General features: G+C 37.5%; 1 protein-coding gene and 1 pseudogene across 3 annotated transcripts in view; one reads left to right on the top strand and one right to left on the bottom strand.

Moving 5' to 3' along the window:
* Positions 1–23,013, bottom strand: part of UGP2 (UDP-glucose pyrophosphorylase 2) — a 48,703-nt gene that overhangs the window by 16,699 nt on the left and 8,991 nt on the right. For all 3 annotated transcript variants that reach the window (XM_074207183.1, XM_074207191.1, XM_074207175.1), the window contains exons 2-3: positions 10,459–10,586; positions 4,386–4,493 (exon numbers count right to left, since the gene is read on the bottom strand). In XM_074207183.1, the coding sequence (XP_074063284.1) occupies positions 4,386–4,493; positions 10,459–10,572 (222 nt within the window). In that variant the 5' untranslated portion in view covers positions 10,573–10,586. The remainder of the gene's footprint in view (positions 1–4,385; positions 4,494–10,458; positions 10,587–23,013) is intronic.
* LOC141493137 (large ribosomal subunit protein uL23-like) lies at positions 7,139–7,636 on the top strand (annotated as a pseudogene).

Genomic DNA, 23,013 nt, shown 5'->3' with positions numbered 1-23,013 from the left:
CATAACTCCATCATCATATTAAAAAAAAAATTTAACTCAAATGTCACAGGGTGCTGGGGGAAAAATCAAATACTATCTGCAAAACAATACCCCCAATAATTAAATGGATGCCTTGGAATTTATTTGCAAAATCTGATATTACGATTTTATACTTGCATGGGCCTAACCTCAAAGAATCAGTGAGAGTAGGAGTGGGCAGGGTTCTTTTAAAGAACTAACTTGTGGCAGCTGGGTATTGCTGTGGATAGAGAACTGGCACTGGAGTCAGGAGGATCCGAGTTCAAATCTAGTCTCAAACACTTAATAATTACTTAGCTGTGTGACCTTGGGTAAGTTACTTAACCCCATTGCCTTGCAAAAACCAAAAGAAAAAACCCCAACAACTTGAAATAATCATAGAATTAAATTTTTAAAAGTAGCATTGAACCTTTGCTGTTCTTCCAATAAAGAATGAAGCAAATGATATTTTACAAATGGACAGACTAAAATTTAGGATTTAATTTTTGGTTTGAACAGTTCACTCCTTGGATGACAGATTAAAAGTGAGAAATAGTATCATATTCCATAATAAGTGAATTTCTTCCCACTTAAAACAACAATATGAACTGTTTGGTTAGCTAAAGTATCACTATTATTTTAAAAATAATCATTCTAATATCAAAAAGCCATGCTTTTTAAGATAGAAACTTATTTGTGTATTCGATATATCAAGAGTTATGAAAAGAAAAGAAAATTACTTAGTAATTATGCTCAGAACTACATTGGGTGCTCTGGAAGATACAAAAGCATCATACATTATACAACACATTTAATTTTGTATGGTATTTTATGTGCTCTCATTTTATAACAAGGTATATATATATATATATACATATGTGTGTGTGTACATCATATATTCTCATCCCTCTAGAGTAATTTTCTATGTAAAAAGCAACATTAAAAAAAAAAGAGATGCCCTTGCAGTAACTGAACAACAATATACAAGGCTACAAAGCCAACAGATTTAACAAATTCTTATTCTCTATAATTTCAAAAGAAGCAAGAGAGCAGGGGGCAGGCCTGACTCTGCTACTACCTGAGACTCAATTTCCTCATCAATAAATGAGAACACCTTACAGGACTGTTGTGAGTCTCAGATGAAAAAGCAAGTATAAAGTGCTTTGCAACCTTAAACTGTGTTGTCACTGCTCAGAGATCATCATCTGTTTTGGGGCAATGGATGGGAAGAAGCCTGTGACAAGCATGTACAGTAAGGGGCAGGGGCCCTCTGCTCCATGCCTGAGGCTGCCCAGGTAGTCAGTCACCTGTAAAATGATTGTGAGACTAAATAGGATTCCTATGATCTCCTCAGCTTGATAACCAAACTACTCAAGTCACAACTTCTCTGGACCTCAGTTTCTTTGTATTTAAAAATGAGAGGACTAGGGGGCGGCTAGGGGGTGCAGTGGATAAAGCACCGGCCCTGGAGTCAGGAGTACCTGGGTTCAAATCCCGTCTCAGACACTCAATTACCTACCCGTGTGGGCCTTGGGCAAGCCACTTAACCCCATTGCCTTGCAAAAACCTATTAAATAAATAAACAAACAAACAAACAAATAAATAAATGAATAAATATGAGAGGACTGGACTGAATCCATCTTTGTGTTTCCTTTTAGCTCTAAATATTCTATGAAGAGGCAGCCAGACAGTCATTATTTATTACATTGTGCCTCTCCTGTGCTAGGCACTGGGCTAAGCACTTTTAAAAAATAAATATCTTATTTGATCTTCACAACAAGCCTGTGACACAGGAACTATTAATACCCCCATTTTACAGTTAAGAAAGTGACTTGTCCAGGGTCACATAGTTCTTAAGTATCTGAAAGCAGATCAGGCATCAGATACCAAACTACAGAATATGTAACATAGTAATACTGTCCCAAGGCTTCCATTTACTATGATCTACAATGTGAAAAGTCTCAGTATTCTACTCTTGAGATTCAAAATTACTGTTTAGAGAAAGGGAAGCCACCAAGGGAGGTAACAGGCAACCCAGTCCTGGCTGAAATTCAATGGTAAGAGTGGGTTGGGGGGGGGGGGGGGACAAGGGTGCTACTTGAAGTGAAAGAAGCTTCCACTTGGAACAAAGAAACATTTCAAGTCTTGTAAAGAGTTCATGTTTCTATTCTCTAAAACCCAAAACACCATAAGGATCTCTTACTCTCTTGCACACATACACATGACCTACACAAATTTTCTTACACCATTCTTTTTTTTTTACGTTTTTGCAAGGTAAATGGGGTAAAGTGACTTGCCCAAGGCCACACAGCTAGGTAATTATTAAATATCTGAGGCAGGATTTCAACTTAGGGACACCTGACTCCAGGGCTGGTGCTCTATCCACTGCGCCACCTAGCCGCCCCTACACCAATCTATCCTAAAGCATTATGATTTATATTTTATTGTTGTTTTCAATTTTTTTTTGGTTTTTGCAAGGCAATGGGGTTAAATGACTTGCCCAAGGTCACACAGTTAAGTGAGTATTAAAAATCAGACACTGGATTTGAACTCAGGTCCTCCTGACTCCAAGGCCGGTGTTCTATCCACTGCACCACTGTGATTCACGTTGTATAAATAAATCTGTTTCCAAAAAAAATTTTTTTAAATGTTAAATGAGTATTTTCCTTTCAAAGTATCTGTTAAATGTGTTGCTTCTTGTCAATGCTTATTAATTTATCAATCAATGCTTATATTCTTCAGGGGGGAAAAACCTAAGAATTCTAGTTCTCTAAAACATCAAAAAATATGAAGTGGTTAGAGTTGGGGTGAGTACCAAAAAAAAAAATCAACAGATGAACAATTCACCTGAAAATGCTAGGGCAAGTAATAATCATGCAAGGAAAAACTAAAACAACATAGAGGGAGCTTACTTAAGAATCCTGAGGAATTTAGTTAGAATATAAAAAAAATAATAGTTGGGCTCTATTTTAGTTCTTGTTCTCAAAATAAGGATAATACTTTGAACCCTAGATTTCATTTAAGATTTTTTCCCCTTTATTTTGAAAACTATGTCATTAGTTCAAACTATACTCTAGACATCTTTTAATTCTATGCCAATTTGAGGTCATTCAGAATTTGCTAAAAGAGGCACAAGTTTAGAATAGACCATTGAAGTATACAAATAATAAGCTTCTGTCTCCAAAATCCTTTAATCCCGAAGTTACAATCTCTTGACCCCTTTCTTCCTAAATTACTGACTTCTTTGTGATCTTATTTCATCTCTATATCCTAGGGAAGGTACTGAGGAAGCTGCAAAATGAAGTCGGATAAAGCCATTGTCTGTAACATTCACTTATTGAACAATCATATCATTCAATATATATTTACTAAACAGTTAATGTTTCCATGATTCATGAAAGATAAAATGTGTATACCAACATCTATAATCGCTAACCTTTATTTAGCATTTTCAGGTTTACAAAATTTAAGCAGATATCATCTCTATTTGTAACAATCTAAGTCTTCATTTCCTCATCTGTAAGGTGGGAATACTACTATTTTTAAGTAGGGGATTGTTATACAGAGAACTGTCCAAATAACAACTGTGGATGATAGACAGTAAAAAAATTCCCACTTACTCATCTCCTTCCTCTCCAATATCCCCCCCCCCTTCACAAGAGGCTCAGAGCAAATTAAGTGATATAATGAAATAATATGTGCTGTAGAATTTCTTAAGAATCAGAATAATGTTCAATATGTATTTTTATGAGAGAGAAGAAGTATTGTTAACTTGGTGATTAGGAAAGGTCTTATGGAAGCCCTTCTTCATGTCTTGGTCAAAGAGGCTGAACAAAAGAAGGGGTTGAGGTGGAGAAATCACTGCAGGCCAATAATACAGCAAAGGAACAATGGCAGAGGCTTCATGCCCACTGAACTTTAGAAAGGCTACACTGAAGGAGAGTAATACTAATTCAGGAAATAGAAAATAGTCCAATTTCACTTGAGGACTGAGTGTGTGCCCTAGGAAATAGTGTAAGGTAAAGCTGGAAAAACAGACTGAAGTCACACTGGCAAGGCTTTCAATATTAGAGTAGTGTTTAGACTGTAAGGATATGACAAAGAACCATCCAAAGTTATTAAAAAGACCAGGGCACAAAAGAGATTAATTTTTGCAAGATGCCACATGGACTACAGGAGAGAGTGGATGCCAAGGCAACAAGTATACTATTGCCAATAGGATAAGGGGGTCTATAAGGGGTCTCAGTGGGAATGGAAAGGAAGAGACAGAGCAGAGTTCAGTTATTAACCACAATTGATCTCTTCCAACTCCATGACAACTCTCCCTTTAATTTAAGGAAAGGTCTTAAAATGTGTTAAATTCTTGCATCATTTTACCCAAGACTTACCGAATCCTCTGGAGGCCTCTGGATTTTTCCCCAATCCACAGAAGGTCCCTTTTCTTGTAAGAATCTATGGAATAACTTCTGAAATCCTTCAAGGTCTTTTTTAGTATGCTAAGAAAAGAAACAACATTTAATGTTAAAACGGTGTCACAAACTAACATAAACTTAAATGAAATTCTTCCACTTTTAGGTTACACACAATTTTATACAATTTAAAATTTCAAAAAGAGACCTAAAACTAAAGAATAAAATTTACTTGGGAATATGGAGGGGATTATAACCTTTCTTAATATTATACACTACAGGGATATGATCTCATAAGCTCCTCAAAGAATATCCACAAGTAGAATAATGATTTGCTACAAGGAACTTACTGAATCACCAATACCAATGATTTCAGAAATTTTAATGAAATCCTAAAATTACATACACATGACTTTATTAGTTTAGAAGATGGCAGGAAAAATGGAAATCAGTACAGGCAGTTTGTACATATAATAAATATATACACACATACAAAAGAATTATATCAACAAAGGTAGTTTACTTTCATTCAACAAAGATTTTCAAAGTGAAAAGCATAGTGTTTTACAGCACTAAAACTAAAATTTGACAACTAAATCTGGGGGAAAAAAATCTAAGTTTTTCATGAAATAGAGACATTAAGAGAAATATTTGTCAAATCTGTGAGATCACTAATATCATTACGTTACATGTCAAACCTCTGCTACGATCAGCTTTTATATCAAGTTGCATTAACACAGTGAAAAAAGTGCTTGGTCTGGAGTCAGAAGATGTAGGTTCAACTCCTGCCTCTGGAACCGACTACCTGTGTGACCCTTAACCTTCCCAGGCCTCAACTTCTTCATCTATAAAATGAGGAATTGTACAAAATGGTGATTCCAGATCTAAATCAAGCATCAGAGAGAGAGTGTGTGCTCCCTCAGACAGAGGCAGCTACAGGTTCTGACTGATTCAAGAGACTGTCTTCTTGAGGTGCTCTGGATAAAAAATAGAGTCACTAACCGGCAGCCAGCCTTCTGGTGATGAACCTAAATGGGCCGATGGACAAAGTCCGAAGGTCTATCAGAGTCCTCCCTGCCTCCTGTTTAGAACTGCCGGATTTGAGAGAAAAGAGGCTGGATGGAGGAAGCCAGCGAGGAAGCTATTACAGGAGTCGGGGGGAGAAATGCCTGTGAGAAGAGAGAGAGAGGGACAGCAGGATCAACAAGACTTCACGACTGACCAAAAAAGATGCTGTAGGATGGTGGATGTGGGAAGATGGCAGTCACCCTACAGAGAAACAGGGAAGTTTGGGGCAAGGGCAGGTTTAATGGGAAGATAATCATTTCCATTATGGACAAACTGAATTCAATGCATATAGGACATTAAGGAGATATGTAGCAGGCAGTTACTGATTTAGGATTGGATACATATTTAAACATCAGTAGCGTCTTGAAACTGTGGGATCACAGAAAAAGATGGGTGCTGGACAAAGTCTTAAGGGAAATGATCCAGCAAAGGCTATTAAGGAATGTTCAGACAGGCAAGGAGAGTCAGAGGAGAGCCAAAGGAAGAAAGAGTACCTATCAAGAGGACATGGTAAACAGTGTCAAAAACTATAAAAGAGGTCAAGTACAAAGGAGGCAAGAAAAAACAATGAATTTAGCTATCAAGAAGTTATTGGTAACCTTGAAAAGTTTACAAGGAATTGAGTGGGTGTTAAGGAAGTAAAGAAAGATGATTCTCAGAGTTTGGTACTAAAAGGGAAAAGAAGAGGAAGATAGAAATGGCTAGAGGGCATGGAAAGGTCAAATGAAGATTTTTTTTGGAAAATTCTAATAAACATCTCAAAGTCCAATAACAAAAGAGAAAAATTTAAAGAATATAACCTTACCCCTAATCTAATAGCATATAATCAAATAAATTAACAATAGAAAAAATATATCTTCACTATCTTTTTCCAAATCCTTCTGAGCTAAGACAAAAATGTTTTAAGAAAACCAAGGCATGGTTGACAACAAGGAGACCAAAGACAAAGAGAAATTGAAAATTATGAAAGAAAGATAAAAAGCAAGCTCCCTGAACACACAGTAGGGGAAATGGGAAAGGTTATAAGCAGAGAACTTGGTCTTAGCAAGGATAAGGCTTACCTCTTCCTCAGAGACCCACATTAAGCAGAATAGAATAGGTATGAAGATACAGGTAAGATTTTTGAGTTATGAAGTAGCAATAAGGGCACTCATGACAGAGTGCCTTAATTTTCCTCCATAAATTAAAAGGTAAAGGCACTTGGGGAAGGTCTGAGATAGTTGCTTGTTGTCCTTCAGGTCTCAAAGAGGACCAAAATGACATCCTTATTTTAGGGTCATTGTCCTACTGTGACTGATTAGCCCAATTAGTATGCAAGGTTCTGCCACAGTCAGCACAACTAAGTCCCTGTTTCACTGCTTTAAGTGATTATCCCTGTGGGTTACATAAAGTAAAGTGAAGGTAGAGTTCAAGGAAGTTAAAGAGGCTGATGAACTTTACAAAGGTCAGGGTGTACTCAGGTACATTAAAGTGCAAACTGAAGTCTTTTAGGATGGGAAGAGGAGCTAAGATTTTGATTTTGAGATTTTGAATTTCTTGAGAAAGGAGGAAGAGTGACTTGAAAACCAAGCAATTATAGCCAACAAAAGATCTGGAACAGGTGATAGAAGGGAAATAAACTTCAAAAGAGAGAGTTTGAAAAATAAGGGCACCTTTTCCCCAAGATGGCACCAAAGGCAAAGAAGAAAGCAGTTGTCCCCAAGATAGAAGCCAAGTCCAGGGCCTTGAAGACCAAGTAGGCGGCTTTGAAGGGTGTCCATAGCCACAAAAAGAAGATCCGAACCTCCCCTACCTTCCAGAGACCCAAGACACTAAGACTTCGAAGGCAGCCCAAATACCCTCGGAAAAGTGCCCCTTGGAGAAACAAGCTTGATCACTATACCATCATTAAATTCCCCTTGATCACTAAGTCTGCTATAAAAATGATTAAGGATCATAACACCCTAGTCTTCATTGTGGATGTCAAGGCCAACAAGCACCAAATCAAGTAGGCGGTAAAGAAGCTGTATGACATCAGTGTGGAAAAGGTCAACACACTGATCCGGCCTGATGGAGAGAGGAAGACCTACATCCAGCTTGCTCCAGACTGATGCTTTAGATGTTGCCAACAAGATTGGAATCATCTAAACTGTCCAGCTGCCCTGCTTCTTCACCCACAATAAAAAAAAAAGTTTTCCAGAAAAAAAAAAAGAAAATTAAGGGCAGCAGATGGGGGATCATGAAGTATAAATGAATAAACAAAAAGGTATGTAAGCTGTTCTTAAGTCTAATCAGTCAATAAACATTTAGAAAACTGCATTATATGCTAGTCTTTGTGAAAGGTAAAAGTCACTTCATGGTCTCAGGGAGATCATGGTCTAATAGGTGAAGCAACAGGACAAGAACCACGTACAGATTATATCTAGTTTCTATGAAAACTGTAATAATGGACAGAAGGAAAGTATAAACAAGGAAGGCTTCCTATAAAAGATGGTGAATTAGTTGGGACTTGCATCAGAAGGAATGAGAGACAGTTCAATCAGCACTAAAAAGTGGCAAGCAGTATCTTTTTTGTTGAAATTCAGAGATTCTTGTGAGCACAAGAAAGGGGAAATTAATATAAAGAGATAATGGAAGGCCCAGGAGATAGTTACTAGGATGGGCTGACTGTCTAATCTCCCATCAAAAACCTGTCCCAAAGAAAAAATTAAATATTTTTCTTATATTGACTAATTTAAACATAAAAATTTGTTTGTCAATTTGAAAAATGACACTTGTTAAAATCTTAACTCTTGTAGGAAAAGAAATCTTAAATACTTCTTCAGATCTTTAGCAATTTACTCAGTTTCATAAAGCACTTTTAATTTATAAACAAATTCAGAGAATCTTTTCAAGCAGTTTAAGACAAGGACAATAATACCTACTTATCTAGTTTAGAGAATTGTTCCTAGAGGTTAAATACCTTTCTTCAGACCACACATCTCCATTCTACTAGAATGTAAATTTCTGGAGGGCAGATTCAGAAATTCTAATTTGTCTTTATATCCAGTAGCATAGAGTAGGTTCTTCACTGTAGAAATGAACTCATGTTAGAAATAACTATTCTTCTCACCATCAGGTCACATTGTTTTTTTTAGATACTGCTTTTTTTTTTTTGGTAAGGCAGTGGGGTTAAGTGACTTGCCCAAAAGTCACACAGCTAGTTAATTATTATGTATCTGAGACTGGATTTGAACTCAGGTCCTCCTGACTCCAGGGCCCATGTTCTATCCACTGCACCACCTAGATACTACTTTTTTTTTAGATTTTATTTATTTTGAGTTTTACAATTTTTCCCCCACCCTCCACAGAAGGCATTCTGTTAGTCTTTACATTGGCTCCATGTTATACATTGATTTCAGTTGAATGTGCTGAGAGAAAAATCATATCCTTGAGAAAGAAAAATAAAGTATGAGACAGTAAAATTACATAGTAAGAAAAAGGGTTTTTTTCCTAATTTGAAAGTAATAGTCTTTGGTCTTTGTTCAAAGTCCATAATTCTTTCTCTGGATGCAGATGGTATTCTCCATTGCAGACAGTCCAAAATTGTCCCTGATTGTTGCACTGATGGAATGAGCAAGACCATCAAGGTTGATCATCACCTCCATGTTGCTGTTAGGGTGTACAATGGTTTTTCTGGTTCTGCTTGTCTCGCTCAGCATCAGTTCATGCAAATCCTTCCAGGCTTCCCTGAATTCCCATCCCTCCTGGTTTCTAATAGAACAATAGTGTTCCATAGCATACATATACCACAGTTTGTTAAGCCATTCCCCAACTGAAGGACATTCGTTTAATTTCCAATTTTTTGTCACGACAAACAGGGATGCTATAAATATTTTTGTACAAGTGATGTTTTTACCCTTTTTCATCATCTCTTCAGGGTATAGTGGTATTGCTGGATCAAAGGGTATGCACATTTTTGTTGCCCTTTGGGCGTAATCCCAAATTGCTCTCCAGAGAGGTTGGATAAATTCACAGCTCCACCAGCAATGTGTTAGTGGTCCCAGATTTCCCACAACCCTTCCAACATTGATCATTGTCCTTTCTGGTCATATTGGTCAATCTGAGAGGTGTGAAGTGGTACCTCAGAGAAGCTTTAATTTGCATTTCTCTAATAAGTAATGATTTGGGGCAATTTTTTGTATGACTATGGATTGCTTTGATTTCCTCAGCTATAAATTGCCTCTGCATATCCTTTGACCATTTCTCAACTGGGGAATGGCTTGGTTTTTTGAAAATTTGACTCAATTCTCTGTATATTTTAGAAATGAGTCCTTTGTCAGAAATACTAGTTTCAAAAATCGTTTCCCAATTTACGACATTTCTTTTGATCTTGGTTACAGTGGTTTTGTCTGTGCAAAAGCTTTTTAATTTAATGTAATCAAAACTATCTAGTTTGTTTTTAATGATGTTCTCTATCTCTTCCTTGGTCATAAACTGTTTCCCTTTCCATAGATTTGACAGGTAAACTACTCCTTGATCTTCTAGTTTGCTTACAATATTGGTTTTTATGTCTAAATCCTGTATCCATTTGGATTTTATCTTGGTATAGGGTGTGAGGTGTTGGTCTAATATAAGTTTTTTCCATACTAACTTCCAATTTTTCCAACAGTTTTTACCAAAGAGAGAGTTTTCTATCCAAATAGCTGGACTCTTTGGATTTATCAAACAGCAGATTACTATAATCATTTCCTGCTATTACACCTAGTCTATTCCATTGATCCATAACTCTATTTCTTAGCCAATACCAGACAGTTTTGATGACTGACGCTTTATAATATAATTTTAGCTCTGGTAAGGCTAAGCCACCTTCTTTTGTACTTTTTTTCATTGAATCCCTGGAAAGTTTTGACTTTTTATTTCTCCTATAAATTTACTTACAACTTTTTCTAACTCATTAAAGTAATTTTTTGCCCCAGATACTACTTTTTAAAAATAATAGAATCAGGAATAATTGAATTCCTACCTCAGATTCATTTTGTGGTGCAGTTGAAAGTATTTTCTCTAGTTCCTTCTTCACTGATAATTCCAACTCTTGTCGGATGACTTCTTGGAACTGGGAAGTACCACCTTGAGACATTGCTTTGCTAAGATCTTAAAACAAAAAAAGGAAATGAAAATTAGAAGTTTTTCCTAAGTACAATATCTTATTTGTTCCTGGAATGCTTCAATCACAGAGGCTATAGAAAATTTCTTAGTCCTATTAATATTGAATGGAATACAGAACAAAATCCAACTGTTTGAGAGGCTATGTGTCGCTTATATGCCTACAATATCAATGCTTTTGTCAGTGGGGCTGGTAGATTGGTGCTGGATTTGGTGACAGATCCCAACTTCAAGTTTAGCTCTGCTTCTACCTTGTGCCCCAAGTTCATATCTGTCTAGGGGGCCTCAGATGCCTGGGGGCTGGATTAAATCTGAGGTTTCTTCCAGTTGACAATATGTGATCCAGCATTCCACTTTATATAGCCTCATTTTCCTAATTCTCCTTCAAAATTACAATAAACTGGAAGGGTTACCAGTAATGACTGTTCACAGTTGCTATAGGAGCAGTTTAATGATATCACTGGTGGGAACAAAAGATTGTCAACATTACCAAGTAGAAATAGATGAAAGGTCTTCTAATTTGAGGATGTCAGTTCTTGGATTTTATGGAGAGAATTTTTCATTTTTATAAACTTTGATTAAAGATAAACCCAGGAAAGGTTGTTGTCAATTTCTATTTATGATAATGTTTGTCCTTCATTCCCGAAAAAGACCACAACATCAGGCAGGTGATGCTATGACAAGCACATGAATTCAATTTGAGAGAGGGTGTGCTGTGCAGTCACTCACTTTCTCCTCTGAAGTCATCTGAGTTTAGTGGTCAGATATGAATGACTCGGGACAACTGGAGATGGACTTGGATGTGAGGCAATCGGGGTTAAGTGATTTGCCCAAGGTCACACAGGTAGTTAGTGTTGTGTCTAAGGATGAATTCAAACTCCTGTCTTCCTGACTAAAGCCAGTACTCTATCAACTGTACCACCTAGCTGCCCATTTCTATTTAGAAGGCTCATCCAGTACTCTCTAGCCTTAGTGATTTGATGGGAAGAGTGCTGGTGTTACCTTCTCTTCTCCAGTTTTGCAGTTCAACAGTCTCAGGATTCCCCTTTCCAGGCTCCCATCAACTGCTGCCCTGGCCCCATATTTTAAAGCAAAAGCTGGATGACCTCTTCCTGGGAATATTATAGAGGGGATTGGGATTGGACTAGAAGGTCTCTGAGGGCGGCTAGGTGGATAGAGCACTGGCCCTGGAGTCAGGAGTACATGAGTTCAAATCTGACCTCAGATACTTAATAATTACCTAGCTAGGTGGCATTGGGCAAGCCACTTAACCCCATTTACCTTGCAAAATCCTAAAATAAATAAATAAATAAATAATTGTGGGGTTTGTGACATCACTTATTTATGGCAGACAAGCATTGTTTTAATGCTCTAGAAAATCATACAAAAAATAAAACCAACCCAAAAGCCTATGAGTAAATAAATACAATGGACAGGAGTATGAGTCAAGTCATTTTTCTTATAAATACATATTCTGTGCTCTTTGAGAATAGGTGCAAAAATTTTAAATGTTAAACTGCCTTTTGATCTTTTTAAAGTGTACTGATCTTCAACCTTGATGGACTTGCTCATCTCATCAGCGCAAAAATCAGGGACAATTTTGGGCTATATGTGATGAAGAATACCATCTGTATTCAGAAAAAGAATTGTGGAGTTTGAACAAAGACCAAAGACTATTACCTTTAACTTAAAAAAAAAAGTGATATCTTATTATGTGATTTTGCTATCTCTTACTTTATTCTTTTTCTTTAAGGATAAGATTTCTTTCTCATCACATTCAACTTGTATCATTGTATACCATGGAAACAGTGTAAAGACTAACAGACTGCCTTCTGGGGGGGTGGGGTGGGGGGAAGCAAGATTAGAGGGGAAAAATGTAAAACTCAAAATAAATAAAATCTTTCTAAAAAAATGTACTGATCTTTTTTTTACTTCACCTTCTACTTCCAAATGTACCCTTCCCCCTCCAATACTCAGTGAATCATTTCTTGTAACAAAGGGTAAAAAAAGGAAAAAAATTCAGTGAAACTAATCTACCACTGGGTCTGACAGTAAAGGTAGTAATGTTCCACATTCACAATCCTACCCATGAGAGAATTTCAGTTCTTCATCTTTTCTAGGGACAAGTGTGACCAAGACAATTTCACAACATTCAGTTGTTTTTTTATATTATTGAAGTTACTGTATACTATTTTCCCCTGGATTTGTTAATACTACACCAGTTCATTTAAGTTTAATCATGCTCCTTTGAATTCTTCATATTCATAGTTTCTTTCTGTGCAGTAATATTACAGCACATTCACATACCACAATTTGCTTAGCCATTCTCCCAATTGATGAGCATCTACAGGTCTTTACTCTCTAAAAAATCAGTGCTATAAATATTTTTCTATATAAAGGACTTCCATTTACGTAGTAGGATGATATAAATACTGTTTATCTTGCTAATATGTAAACCAAAAATAAAATAGATACCACATATTAGTTAAAGAATCAGAACTCAGAAACATCCTATATTCTGCTATACAAATATAGCAATTCTGCTTTTACCAAGTACTTAGGCATAAATGGGCAAATTTAAACATTAAAATATTTATAATAAAGTCACCTACTGTTGATGAAAGATTTGGTGGTGTGCCAAAGACAGATAAAAACAGGACTATTTACATAGGTAAAATATAAACATTTCTGATAATGTTCAGATATAGGGATTACTTCTCTAAAAATGATTGGGGTAAGTCTTCCTCTGGTGACTCCATGCTGATTTTCAAATGAAATGCAGATCCTGAGCATTCAAAAGTAGATATGTTGAGCGGTGGCAAAAAAATGGCAGGTAGGATTTTATTAATGGCACTGATTGTTTTAAATTAAAATATCTGTCCTTCATTTCTGAAGACCACAACATAAAGAAGATGATGCTATGACAAGCACATGAATTGCATTTGAGTCACCAGCCTCACTTTCTCCTCCAGAGCCATATGGGTCCAGTGGTCAGATATGGATCAAGATGTCTGGAGATGTTACTGGATGAGGCAATCAGGGTAAGTGACTTGCCCAAGGTCACACAGCTAGTAAGTGACAAGTGTCTGGGGCTGGATTCAAATTCCTGTTCTCCTGTCTCCAAGGCCAATGCTCTATCCACTGTGCCACCTAGCTGCCACTCATTTTAAATTAAGCCTGGAAACAAGGAACCCAAAACACACAATCTGTTTCCTCCTAATTTAAAGAAATGAGGGGAGAAAAGATGAAGCATTATTTTAAAAAAAGTATTATAAAAAAAATATGGAATTTTTCCTTGTATTCCAGTGCCTAGCACACAGGAGATGCTTAATCAGAATTTGTTGAATTGAAAGAGCTGAAAAAAACTGAATCACACCAATGATGTTATTTCATTTAAAGCTCTGTTAATAAGACATGCAAAAAAGCTCTCCTTTAGCAACCTGTTATAAGATAAAAAGGAAACCATTCCAGATGCATGAAATCCATGGAATCCTGATAGAGTTAAGAATTTAAAAAACAAAACACTGAACTTAGATTACCTAGTCTAATATCATCACTTGAAAAAATGAGTACCAGAGAAATTAAAATATAGAAAGGGCTGATGCTAAAAACTATTTTTAGCCACCTACTTCTCTCATCTCCTCAATTATCAAGTTTCTTGCTAATAAAAAGATTCATAAAACATTTTCTATACATGTACTACAATGGCAGAGAGAAAAACAAAGGTAAAAAAATGAATTCCTGCCCTCAAGGAGTTTGTTTTTTTTAGCAACTTTTTAATTTTTTTTAATCTCATTTTGTACAAATGGTTTTTTTTACATTAATAAAATATTCTTCTTTACAAGTAAACAAAATACCCCTCCTCCTCCCCCATGAATATAGATAGACTTGTTTGGACAAAAAAAGTGAAGGGGAGAGGAAAAAATTAAAATAAAAAATAATAATAGTAATAATTGTAGGTATGGCCAGGTGGCACAATGGACGAAGCAACAGCCCTGGAGCCACGAGCACCCAAGTCCACATCCAGCCTCGTAAACCCAACAATCACCCAGCCGTGTGACATGCAAGCCACCCAATCCCCACTGCCCTGCAAACCCCCCCCAAAAAAAAAGAAAGAAAAAAAGACCCAAAATAAAATAAAATAGTAATAATAGTAGGGGTGGCTGGGTGACAGACAGAGCATTGGCCCTTGAGCCAGCAGCACCTGGGTCCAAATCCGGCGCCAGACACCCAAAGATCACCCTGCTATGTGGCCCCAGGCAGGCCATCCAGCCCTACTTGCCCTGCACCCTCCCCCCAATAATCATAACAAAAAATGTGCTTGAGTCTTTGTTCCAACACCAACAACTCTGTCATGGATGGATCTCATTCTTTATGATAAGTCCATCACAAAAGTTATTTCCATATTTTTCCACCATTGCCATTGCTGATAGCAACTCCCTCCTTTCTAATTTCTCCACTACCATGTACTCTATTTTCTCTCTCCTTTCACTATGACTCTTCTGTAGGGTAGCTAACTGGCCCAGCAGACAGATCCCTGGTCCCGGGGCCAAGAAGCCCCGAGCCCCCATACCACCCCTTAGGCCCAGAATCCACCTGGCCCTGTGGTCCTGGGCAGGCCTTCCATTCCCAGCCCCTTGCAAGAAGTAAGAAAGAAAATGTGTTATATCTGGCCACTTTCCCCCCATGGTCCATCCTCTCCTCCTTTATTCACATCCCCACCCCTTCCCCCTGCTCCCCCTTCCTTCTTACTCCAGATGTCTATACCCTATTGAGTATATTTGCTGTTTCCTCTCCTAGCCATCTCTGATGAGAGCAAAGTTTCCCTCATTCCCCCTTGCCTCCCCCCTTCCATATCATTGCAATAGCTCATTGTAATAAAAAAAAAAATCTTATGTGAAATATCTTGGACTATTCCCCCCTCTCCTTTTTCTTTCTCCCATTCCATTTCCCTTTTTTTTTCTATTGACTCCATTTTTACACCATATTTTATTTTCGAATTCAGCTTTCTCCTGTGCTTCAACTATAAAAGCTCTCTCTACCTGCTCTATTAACTGAGAAGGTTCATATGAGTATTATCAGTGTCATTTTTCTATGCAGGAATATATGCAGTTCATCCTCATTAAGTCCCTCATATTTCCCCCCTCTCCTCCAATCTCCATGCTTCACTTGAGTCCTGTATCTGAAGATCAAATCTTCTGTTCAGCTCTGGCCATTCCAAAAGGAACCTTTGAAATTCCCCTGGTTCATTGAAAGTCCATCTTTTTCCCTGGAAGAGGACATTCAGCCTTGCTGGGTAGTTCATTCTTGGCTGCATTCTAAGCTCTCTTGCCTTCTGGTATATTGTATTCCAAGCCCTACGAGCTTCCAATGTAGCTGCTGCTAAGTCCTGTGTGATCCTGACTGCAGCTCCACCATATTTGAACTGTGTCCTGGCTGCTTGTAATATTTTCTCTTTGACTTGAGAGTTCTGGAACTTGGCTATAATATTCCTATGGGTTGGTTTTTTGGGATCTCTTTCTCTGGGGGATCGGTGGATTCTCTCCATTTCTATTTTGCCCTCTGCTTCTAGAATATCAGGGCAATTTTCCTGTAGTAATTCTTTGAAAATGATGTCAAGGCTCTTTTCCTGATCATGACTTTCAGGTATTCCAATAATTTTTAAATTATCTTTCCTAAGTCTGTTTTCCATATCAGTTGTTTTTTCAATGAGATATTTCACATTTTCTTCTAATTTTTCATTTTTTTGGTTTTGAAGTATTGATTCCTGATTTCTGGTAAATTCATCAATCTCCCTGAATTCTATTCTTTGTCTGAAGGATTTGTTCTCCTCAGAGAGTTTTCTTATCTCTTTTTCCATCTGGCCAGTTTTGCTTTTTAAAGCATTCTTCTCCTCAATAACTTTTTGAACTGTTCTATCCATTTGACCTAAGCTGGTTTTTAGCATGCTATTTTCTTCAGCATTTTTTTGGATTTCCTTGACTAAGCTGCTGACTTCATGTTTTTCCTGCATCTCTCTCCTTTCTTTTCCCAGTTTTTCTTCCAACTCCCTCATTTGACTTTCAAAGTCTTTTTTGAGCTCTATCATAGTCTGAGCCCAATTTGTTTTCCTTGGAGTCTTTAGATGCAGAAGCTTGTGCTTCCTCATCTTCAGACTGAGTATTTTGGTCCTTCTTGGGCTCATTTGCAAAATATTTCTCAATAGTCTTTGTTTCTCTGCTTGCTCATTTTCCCAGCCTGGGCCTGGTTTGGGGTGTTTCTTGAGCTTTTGGGACACTCCCACAAGGGTCTCAGTGTGTGAGGTTCTGTCCTCCCTCCTGGTCTGTGAATGACCATAAGCGCCCCCCTCTGCCAAGGGGCTGATGTGGGGGGGGGGCGGCTGCTCTATGGCGGGGCCTAGACTGTGGTCAGGATCTGAATGTGGTCAGAGCCCCAGAGTCCTGTTTCAGGGGCAGAGGACAGAGCTAGGCAGTCTCTCTTCACTCCCCTCCCTCAGCTCAATAGGCTCATGCCCTGGGGGCTCCTGCTTACTGGCTCCGCCCGCTTCTGTTTCCTGGATCAGGGCTGGGGAAAGAGGATGCTGCTTGCTGTGTGCCCTGAGGGCTTGGCTCCACATGCTCACTAGGGCAGAAGTCCCCGCTGATCCCCCACTTTGTGCCCAGTGTTCCTCGGGGTACAGCTCAGGAGACTCCCCTGCTGCTGTGAGCTGAGACCCCCAGCGACCTGGGGCTGCCTCCAGGAGGCTGAGGTTCTTTGGCTCTGGTGTGCCATCCCTCTGGTGGGCAGCCTCTCCGACCCCGGGGAGCAGAGCCTTTCTGCTCTTTTCCAGGTTACCTTGAGTAGGAGAACTGCCTCACTGGGTCCCTCTGTGGGTTCTGTCTCTCGAAAGTTTAGTTAGAGTCCTTAGCTGATGAATTTTATCAGAGAGCTCCTAAGACTCGATCCTTTCTTGTCGCCATCTTGGCTCCGCCCTGACAACTTCCGAGGAGTTTGTTTTTAAAGGTCATTTGAATGGTACAAATTCATACAGGCAAAGTAACCTCAATAGGGAGATGTGGAAGAGAGGAATGAAAAGGAAGGGAAAGACTTCAAGGAAAGCCTTGAAGAAAGTACATCAAAATTATTAGGAGAAATTTCATTTCTTAGGAGTGCAGACAAGTTGTGAGGATGCTGAAGCTGTTAGTAATGTTGAAATGAGGAATGCTGATTTAGTATGTCAAGAATAGTGAGTGAAGGGGTAATGGCAAGAAATGAGACTGGAAAGGTAAGGTTGGGATCAGAGGGTTATAAGGATAGTAATGTATAGAATGAAAGAAACTGTTCTTTCCACTTAAACAGCATTATAAAGATGTGTGATTACAGCTGCATAACCCTTGGCAGTTCTGAAAGTGTTTGTTACCTAATAAGTCACAGAACCTATCTAGACTTGGAAAGGGAGGGAGGAAAAAAGAAGGGGGAGGAAGGGAGGGAAGAGGAAGGAATTAAAATACAGTTCCTATCCCTTCTCATTTCCCTTCCTTTACTCCCTATAACTTAAATCAGCAATCAGTAACTATATTCTGGGTTATTTCAGAGAGATATTTCTATCTCAGTCTCCTTTTTCCTCTCTTTCTCCCTTCCCTTTCCTCTCAGCTCTCTTACTGACCTTACTGCTTCTCATGAAGTCTTCTATAAGGTCACATACAAAGTAGGTAGGAAAACCAAATTATGAATGCAGGTGCTCAAAAGTCTGGTTCAGGCCTCTCAGCAACTAGTAGCAGTTTTTTAAAATACTAAATCAGTGGTTTGCATTTTATAAATCCCTTGGGGGTTGTAAACTAATTTTAATTAATGGCATCTCAAGCAGTAAATAATTGCCCAATTATTTTACACTATTTTTTTTTCTTCTGAGACAAGCAGGTGCATGTTTGATGCATTACAGGTCTATTCTCCAGTCTTCTTGAGTTGGAGGGGCAGGGGTGGGGGTGGGGAGAGAATGAGGAAAAGTTATCATTGTAGTTAATTCAAGGACTTAAAAACTAAATGGAGGAGGTGAAAGATGGGAGGAGGTATGTAAAAAACATGTGCTATGACCCCAAATCCATTTCCCAACATGCTTATGCCCTTGCCTAGTAGGAGAAAAAACTGAATCCATTAAATATGTCAAAACTAGAATTAGAACCTAAGTATCCTAATTCCAAATTAAGTGTATTTGTTCATCAAAGAGCAATTTTCCTAACCTGAGGTAAGTTGCAAATCAAAAAAAAAAGTGCCAAAGGAATTATTGCTACCTTCACAATGCTTCCATTTCTAATAATCACACTTCCCTTCAACACCAAAATACTATTCATTTAACTTCGCTGGGCCTCAGCTTTCTCATACATGATGTTTGTCCTTCACTCTTGAAAAAGACCATGACATGGAGGTGATGCCATGATAAGCACACGAATTAGATTAGAGTGAGGGGTGCTGTGCTAAGTCACCAGTCCCACTTTCTGGAGGCTTCTTTCTGGATTCTTCTGGATCCAATGGCCAGATATGAGTCAGGACAACTAAAGATGGTCTTGGACAGGAGGCAATCAGGCCTAAGTGACTTGCCTAAGGTCACACAGCTAGTAAAAGTTAAAGCATCTGAGGCTAGATTCAAACTCTATCCTTCTGACTCCAAGACCAGTGCTCTTATCTACTTCACCACCTAGCTGCCTCTCCATAAAGTGAATCTCTAAATCTATAATCTTATGACCCTTGTATATTTTCAGGCACATCAAACATCAATAGGTCTCAACATTTCAGCTAGGTCAGTGTTCCCTAATGGCACATGAAAATTTCAAATGAACATTTAAGGTAGGATTGTTGGACAGGCCAAAAAGTATTAGGTGAGAGAAGAACAAAGAGCAAAATATACCACTGTATAAATAACTCTACCTTCCTATCTGACCTGCTTGTTTTGTTTTCACAAGAGATCATAAAGAATAAGAAATCAAGAGAGACCATTCTCACAGTAGGAACAGCTCTATTTTGACTTGGCAAGAAAACTCAAGAATGTGTTGGAAGTTAAAACATTCTTAAGAATGTTTATTAAATGACTATCTTTGTTCTTGGTCTATTGAAGCCCAAACCAGGAAGATCTGTAATTTAACAAGGGAAACCAATATGAACCCTTTAATCTGAACTAAAATAAAATTCTGTCAGTAAAATACTTTATGTTGTCTCTGAAATTTCCAGTTTTCAGAAGTATCCAAGCAAGTAGGACTGAAACCCAGGTTGATGGACCTTAGACCAAAGTCTATGACACACTGCTGGTTAAATAAAGCACAATACCTAGTCCATTTCTTCCCTACATTTGGGAATGGGAAAAAGAATAGGTATCCCCAAACACTCGATTTAATTTAAAATGTGCACATGCCATTTTACCCTCTAGGTAGTAGGTAGAAGGAATAAATCTGCAATCAAAAAACTGGCTTGTGTGAAACAGTGCTATGTGAACGCAGACACCTATGTTCTTCTCTAGGATGATGGTATATTACCATGAACAATTTTTGGTTAGACAAAACTATTGGTTCTTACTGATCATGCCCTTTCCAGTTGTCTTTTTTTTTAAATATCAAAAAAGAATCTATAACCAGGCTTATGATTTGTAGTGGAATTTACCCTTCCTAAGAATTGTTTTTAATAGAAATCATGCAAAAGGGTCCGGTGCTTAGGTCTTGAAGGGTGTGGTAAAGAGAGGAAAATGTATACATTTTCAAAAGGTGTATCAACAAAGTTTTGTGCTCTTCATTAGAGCCAAGGTATGAAGGGCACTGAGTTTAAGCCAGTTCCAGATCCCAGGGTTCTAGCAAGGTCCCAAAGGCCTATTAACATAGTGGGGTATCTGTTAGTTCATGTCCTGAAGCTGAACACTGAAATACTGCAATGAAAGAAGCTATATGTTAATATAGTCTTCCCATCTCCCCAAAGAAGAACCTCCACTGCCTCCCCCCCCCCACAACAGTGGATTGAAGGGAGTCTAAAATGACAAAAAAAGTGTGGGAAAACAGAAAGGAGACAATAAAGATTGACCATTCCTTGCATCTCCCAAGTCATTTTTACCTTAATCCTATGTTCTTCATAGTCATTCACTTAATCCCTGACTAAAACCTAGGAGATATATATATATATATATATATATATATATATATATATATATATATATATATATATAACTCATACACGCAGAGGTATTTTTTTCTTAATTTGATTTATAGGGATTGTCTACCTCTGATGTTTTCAAAGTTAACAAGGTTGAAACAAGACAAATATTTATATATGGTTATAAATTTACCACTTTTAGAATATGCACTTATAAATAATATGGATGAAAATTAACTAAAATTGGGCAAGAATTTATGAACTGTTCAGAATTAGAGAATCACAAATTAAGATAAACACTATTTATTGCATTTTGTGTTCTTCTACCATCCCTTAAACATAGACTGTCTTCTAGGCAAAGAAAAAATTGATAAAAGCTTTTACGTATCACTATAAATATTTTATTACCAAGACTAAGCATTTTTACTGTTGGCACAAATGGACCCAAAGGCATTTAAATTGTGCACAGGACTATAATATTTCATTTTCCTGCATTCTTTTAGAAGTTTTAAGATCCTAGACATAAGTGCAACACAAATGGAACATCATCATAGTAGGCTTTATTACAGCAATAATACAATTAGGGCAGCAACTGAGTGAGGGGAAATTTGGCTATTTGTCCAGCCAATTTTTCTTTGCAGCTGGCCAAGAATATCTCATCATGTGGAGGGCTAAGTCCCTAGATAACATTACCATCTTTTTACACATTTTTAAATTTAGTGTAACATGCAAAAAGTTTTTCGGAGAAATCAAAATAGAGGCTTTAAACAGAGGAATAAAATAATGCTCCAAGAGTTGAATTGACTTAGGAAAATGTCACCCAACACTGGTGAGAGCTAGACATGAACTTTGGATCTCCTCCATCAGAGGTCAGAGTTCCCCTCCCGCCCTCAAATACTACTTGCTCTTGTCTTTTATAGACAGGCACTAGACCAGTGATTCCACTGTTTTAGGGAACTCCCCTCTTACAATTTTTGGGCCATCTCTGCCATTGAGTGTTAAAGACGTGACTCCTTAAACAAGTAGTTTCAAGCATTTTGGTCACAGGATCCCTTTATACTCCTAGACACAGAATTCAAGAGCTTTTATATCAATATGTGCTAAATTAAAATGTGTTATTATTATGGAAAAAATTTGGCTTCACAGACTCTTCTGAAGGAGTTTCAGACCATACTTGAGGGTGACTTGCCCGGGGTCCTTCAGTCAGTACATGTCCTAGAGGTGGGACTTGAACTCAGGTCCTTCATGGCTTCAAAGCTGGTAAGATCCCCATCTACCGTATCATCTAGCCTCTTATTTGCTTTTTCTTCTTGGAAAATAATTACTTTCTGTACAAAGTCATATTATAAAAGATACATTGTAATCACAAATACTATCCTTTAATCAATTTAAATGCATTAGGAAAAATAGTTTATTTCTTATATAATACTATTTATATATATATATATATTTTACAAAAAAAAATTATACAGTTCTACATAACAAGGTGATATAATGACCAATTCTATATTTGCATGTAGAAAGTCCAAAAAAAGGTATAGGTATGATAATTTTGAACACTGCAGCAAGAAAGTATACAAAGGTTTTTGAGGAGGTTGTTTTCAACTCAGTATCTTCTTTCCTATGAAAAAGCAGTTGCCAAGATTGAAAAAAAAAATCATGTTACTAATTAGATTATGAATACTTGGTAAAAGAATATAACTATTCCAAGATAAACTGTTGGCAACTCAGCTGGGCTAGTTAATTCAGAGTCATCTACTAATCTGAAAAAGTCAAGGTGCTCTTAAATCAAACCTCATACTACCCTAAATTCCCATAAAATATTCTTTTGGAAAATATATGGTTTATTGAGCTAGAGGGAAATACCCTTTAGGATAGGTACTCTTAACCTATGTGTCTGTGAATTTAAATAAAAAAGGGTTTTGTCATTTTCACTAACTTCTAACTTAAGAATTTTAAACTTATGTTCATGAACTTTAAAATTATGCCAATGTATGTATATTAACTACAGAGTTCTTATTTTACATGAATTTACATTTTACACAAATTTGATTTTATGCAAAGAATTCTTAAAGAAATCTGCATTCCAAAAAAAAAAAAAGCAAAAACCTGTAAACATCACTGAACCGTACTATGCTTACTCTAAGTTCCTACTTCTCTCTGGAGTTTCCACCCCACCCCACTACTCCATCCCCAAACAAAACATCTCCAAGTAAAAGCAGAATGAACATAGAGAGATTGTAACCTGGTACCTTTTTCTGGCTCCCCAACCAATCACCCAAGGATCTGGCCCTAAAATGTCTTT

Source organism: Macrotis lagotis, chromosome 1 (genome assembly GCF_037893015.1).
Source record: "Macrotis lagotis isolate mMagLag1 chromosome 1, bilby.v1.9.chrom.fasta, whole genome shotgun sequence".
Classification (NCBI taxonomy): Eukaryota; Metazoa; Chordata; class Mammalia; order Peramelemorphia; family Peramelidae; genus Macrotis; species Macrotis lagotis.
This window is presented reverse-complemented; position numbering and strand designations above follow the sequence as displayed.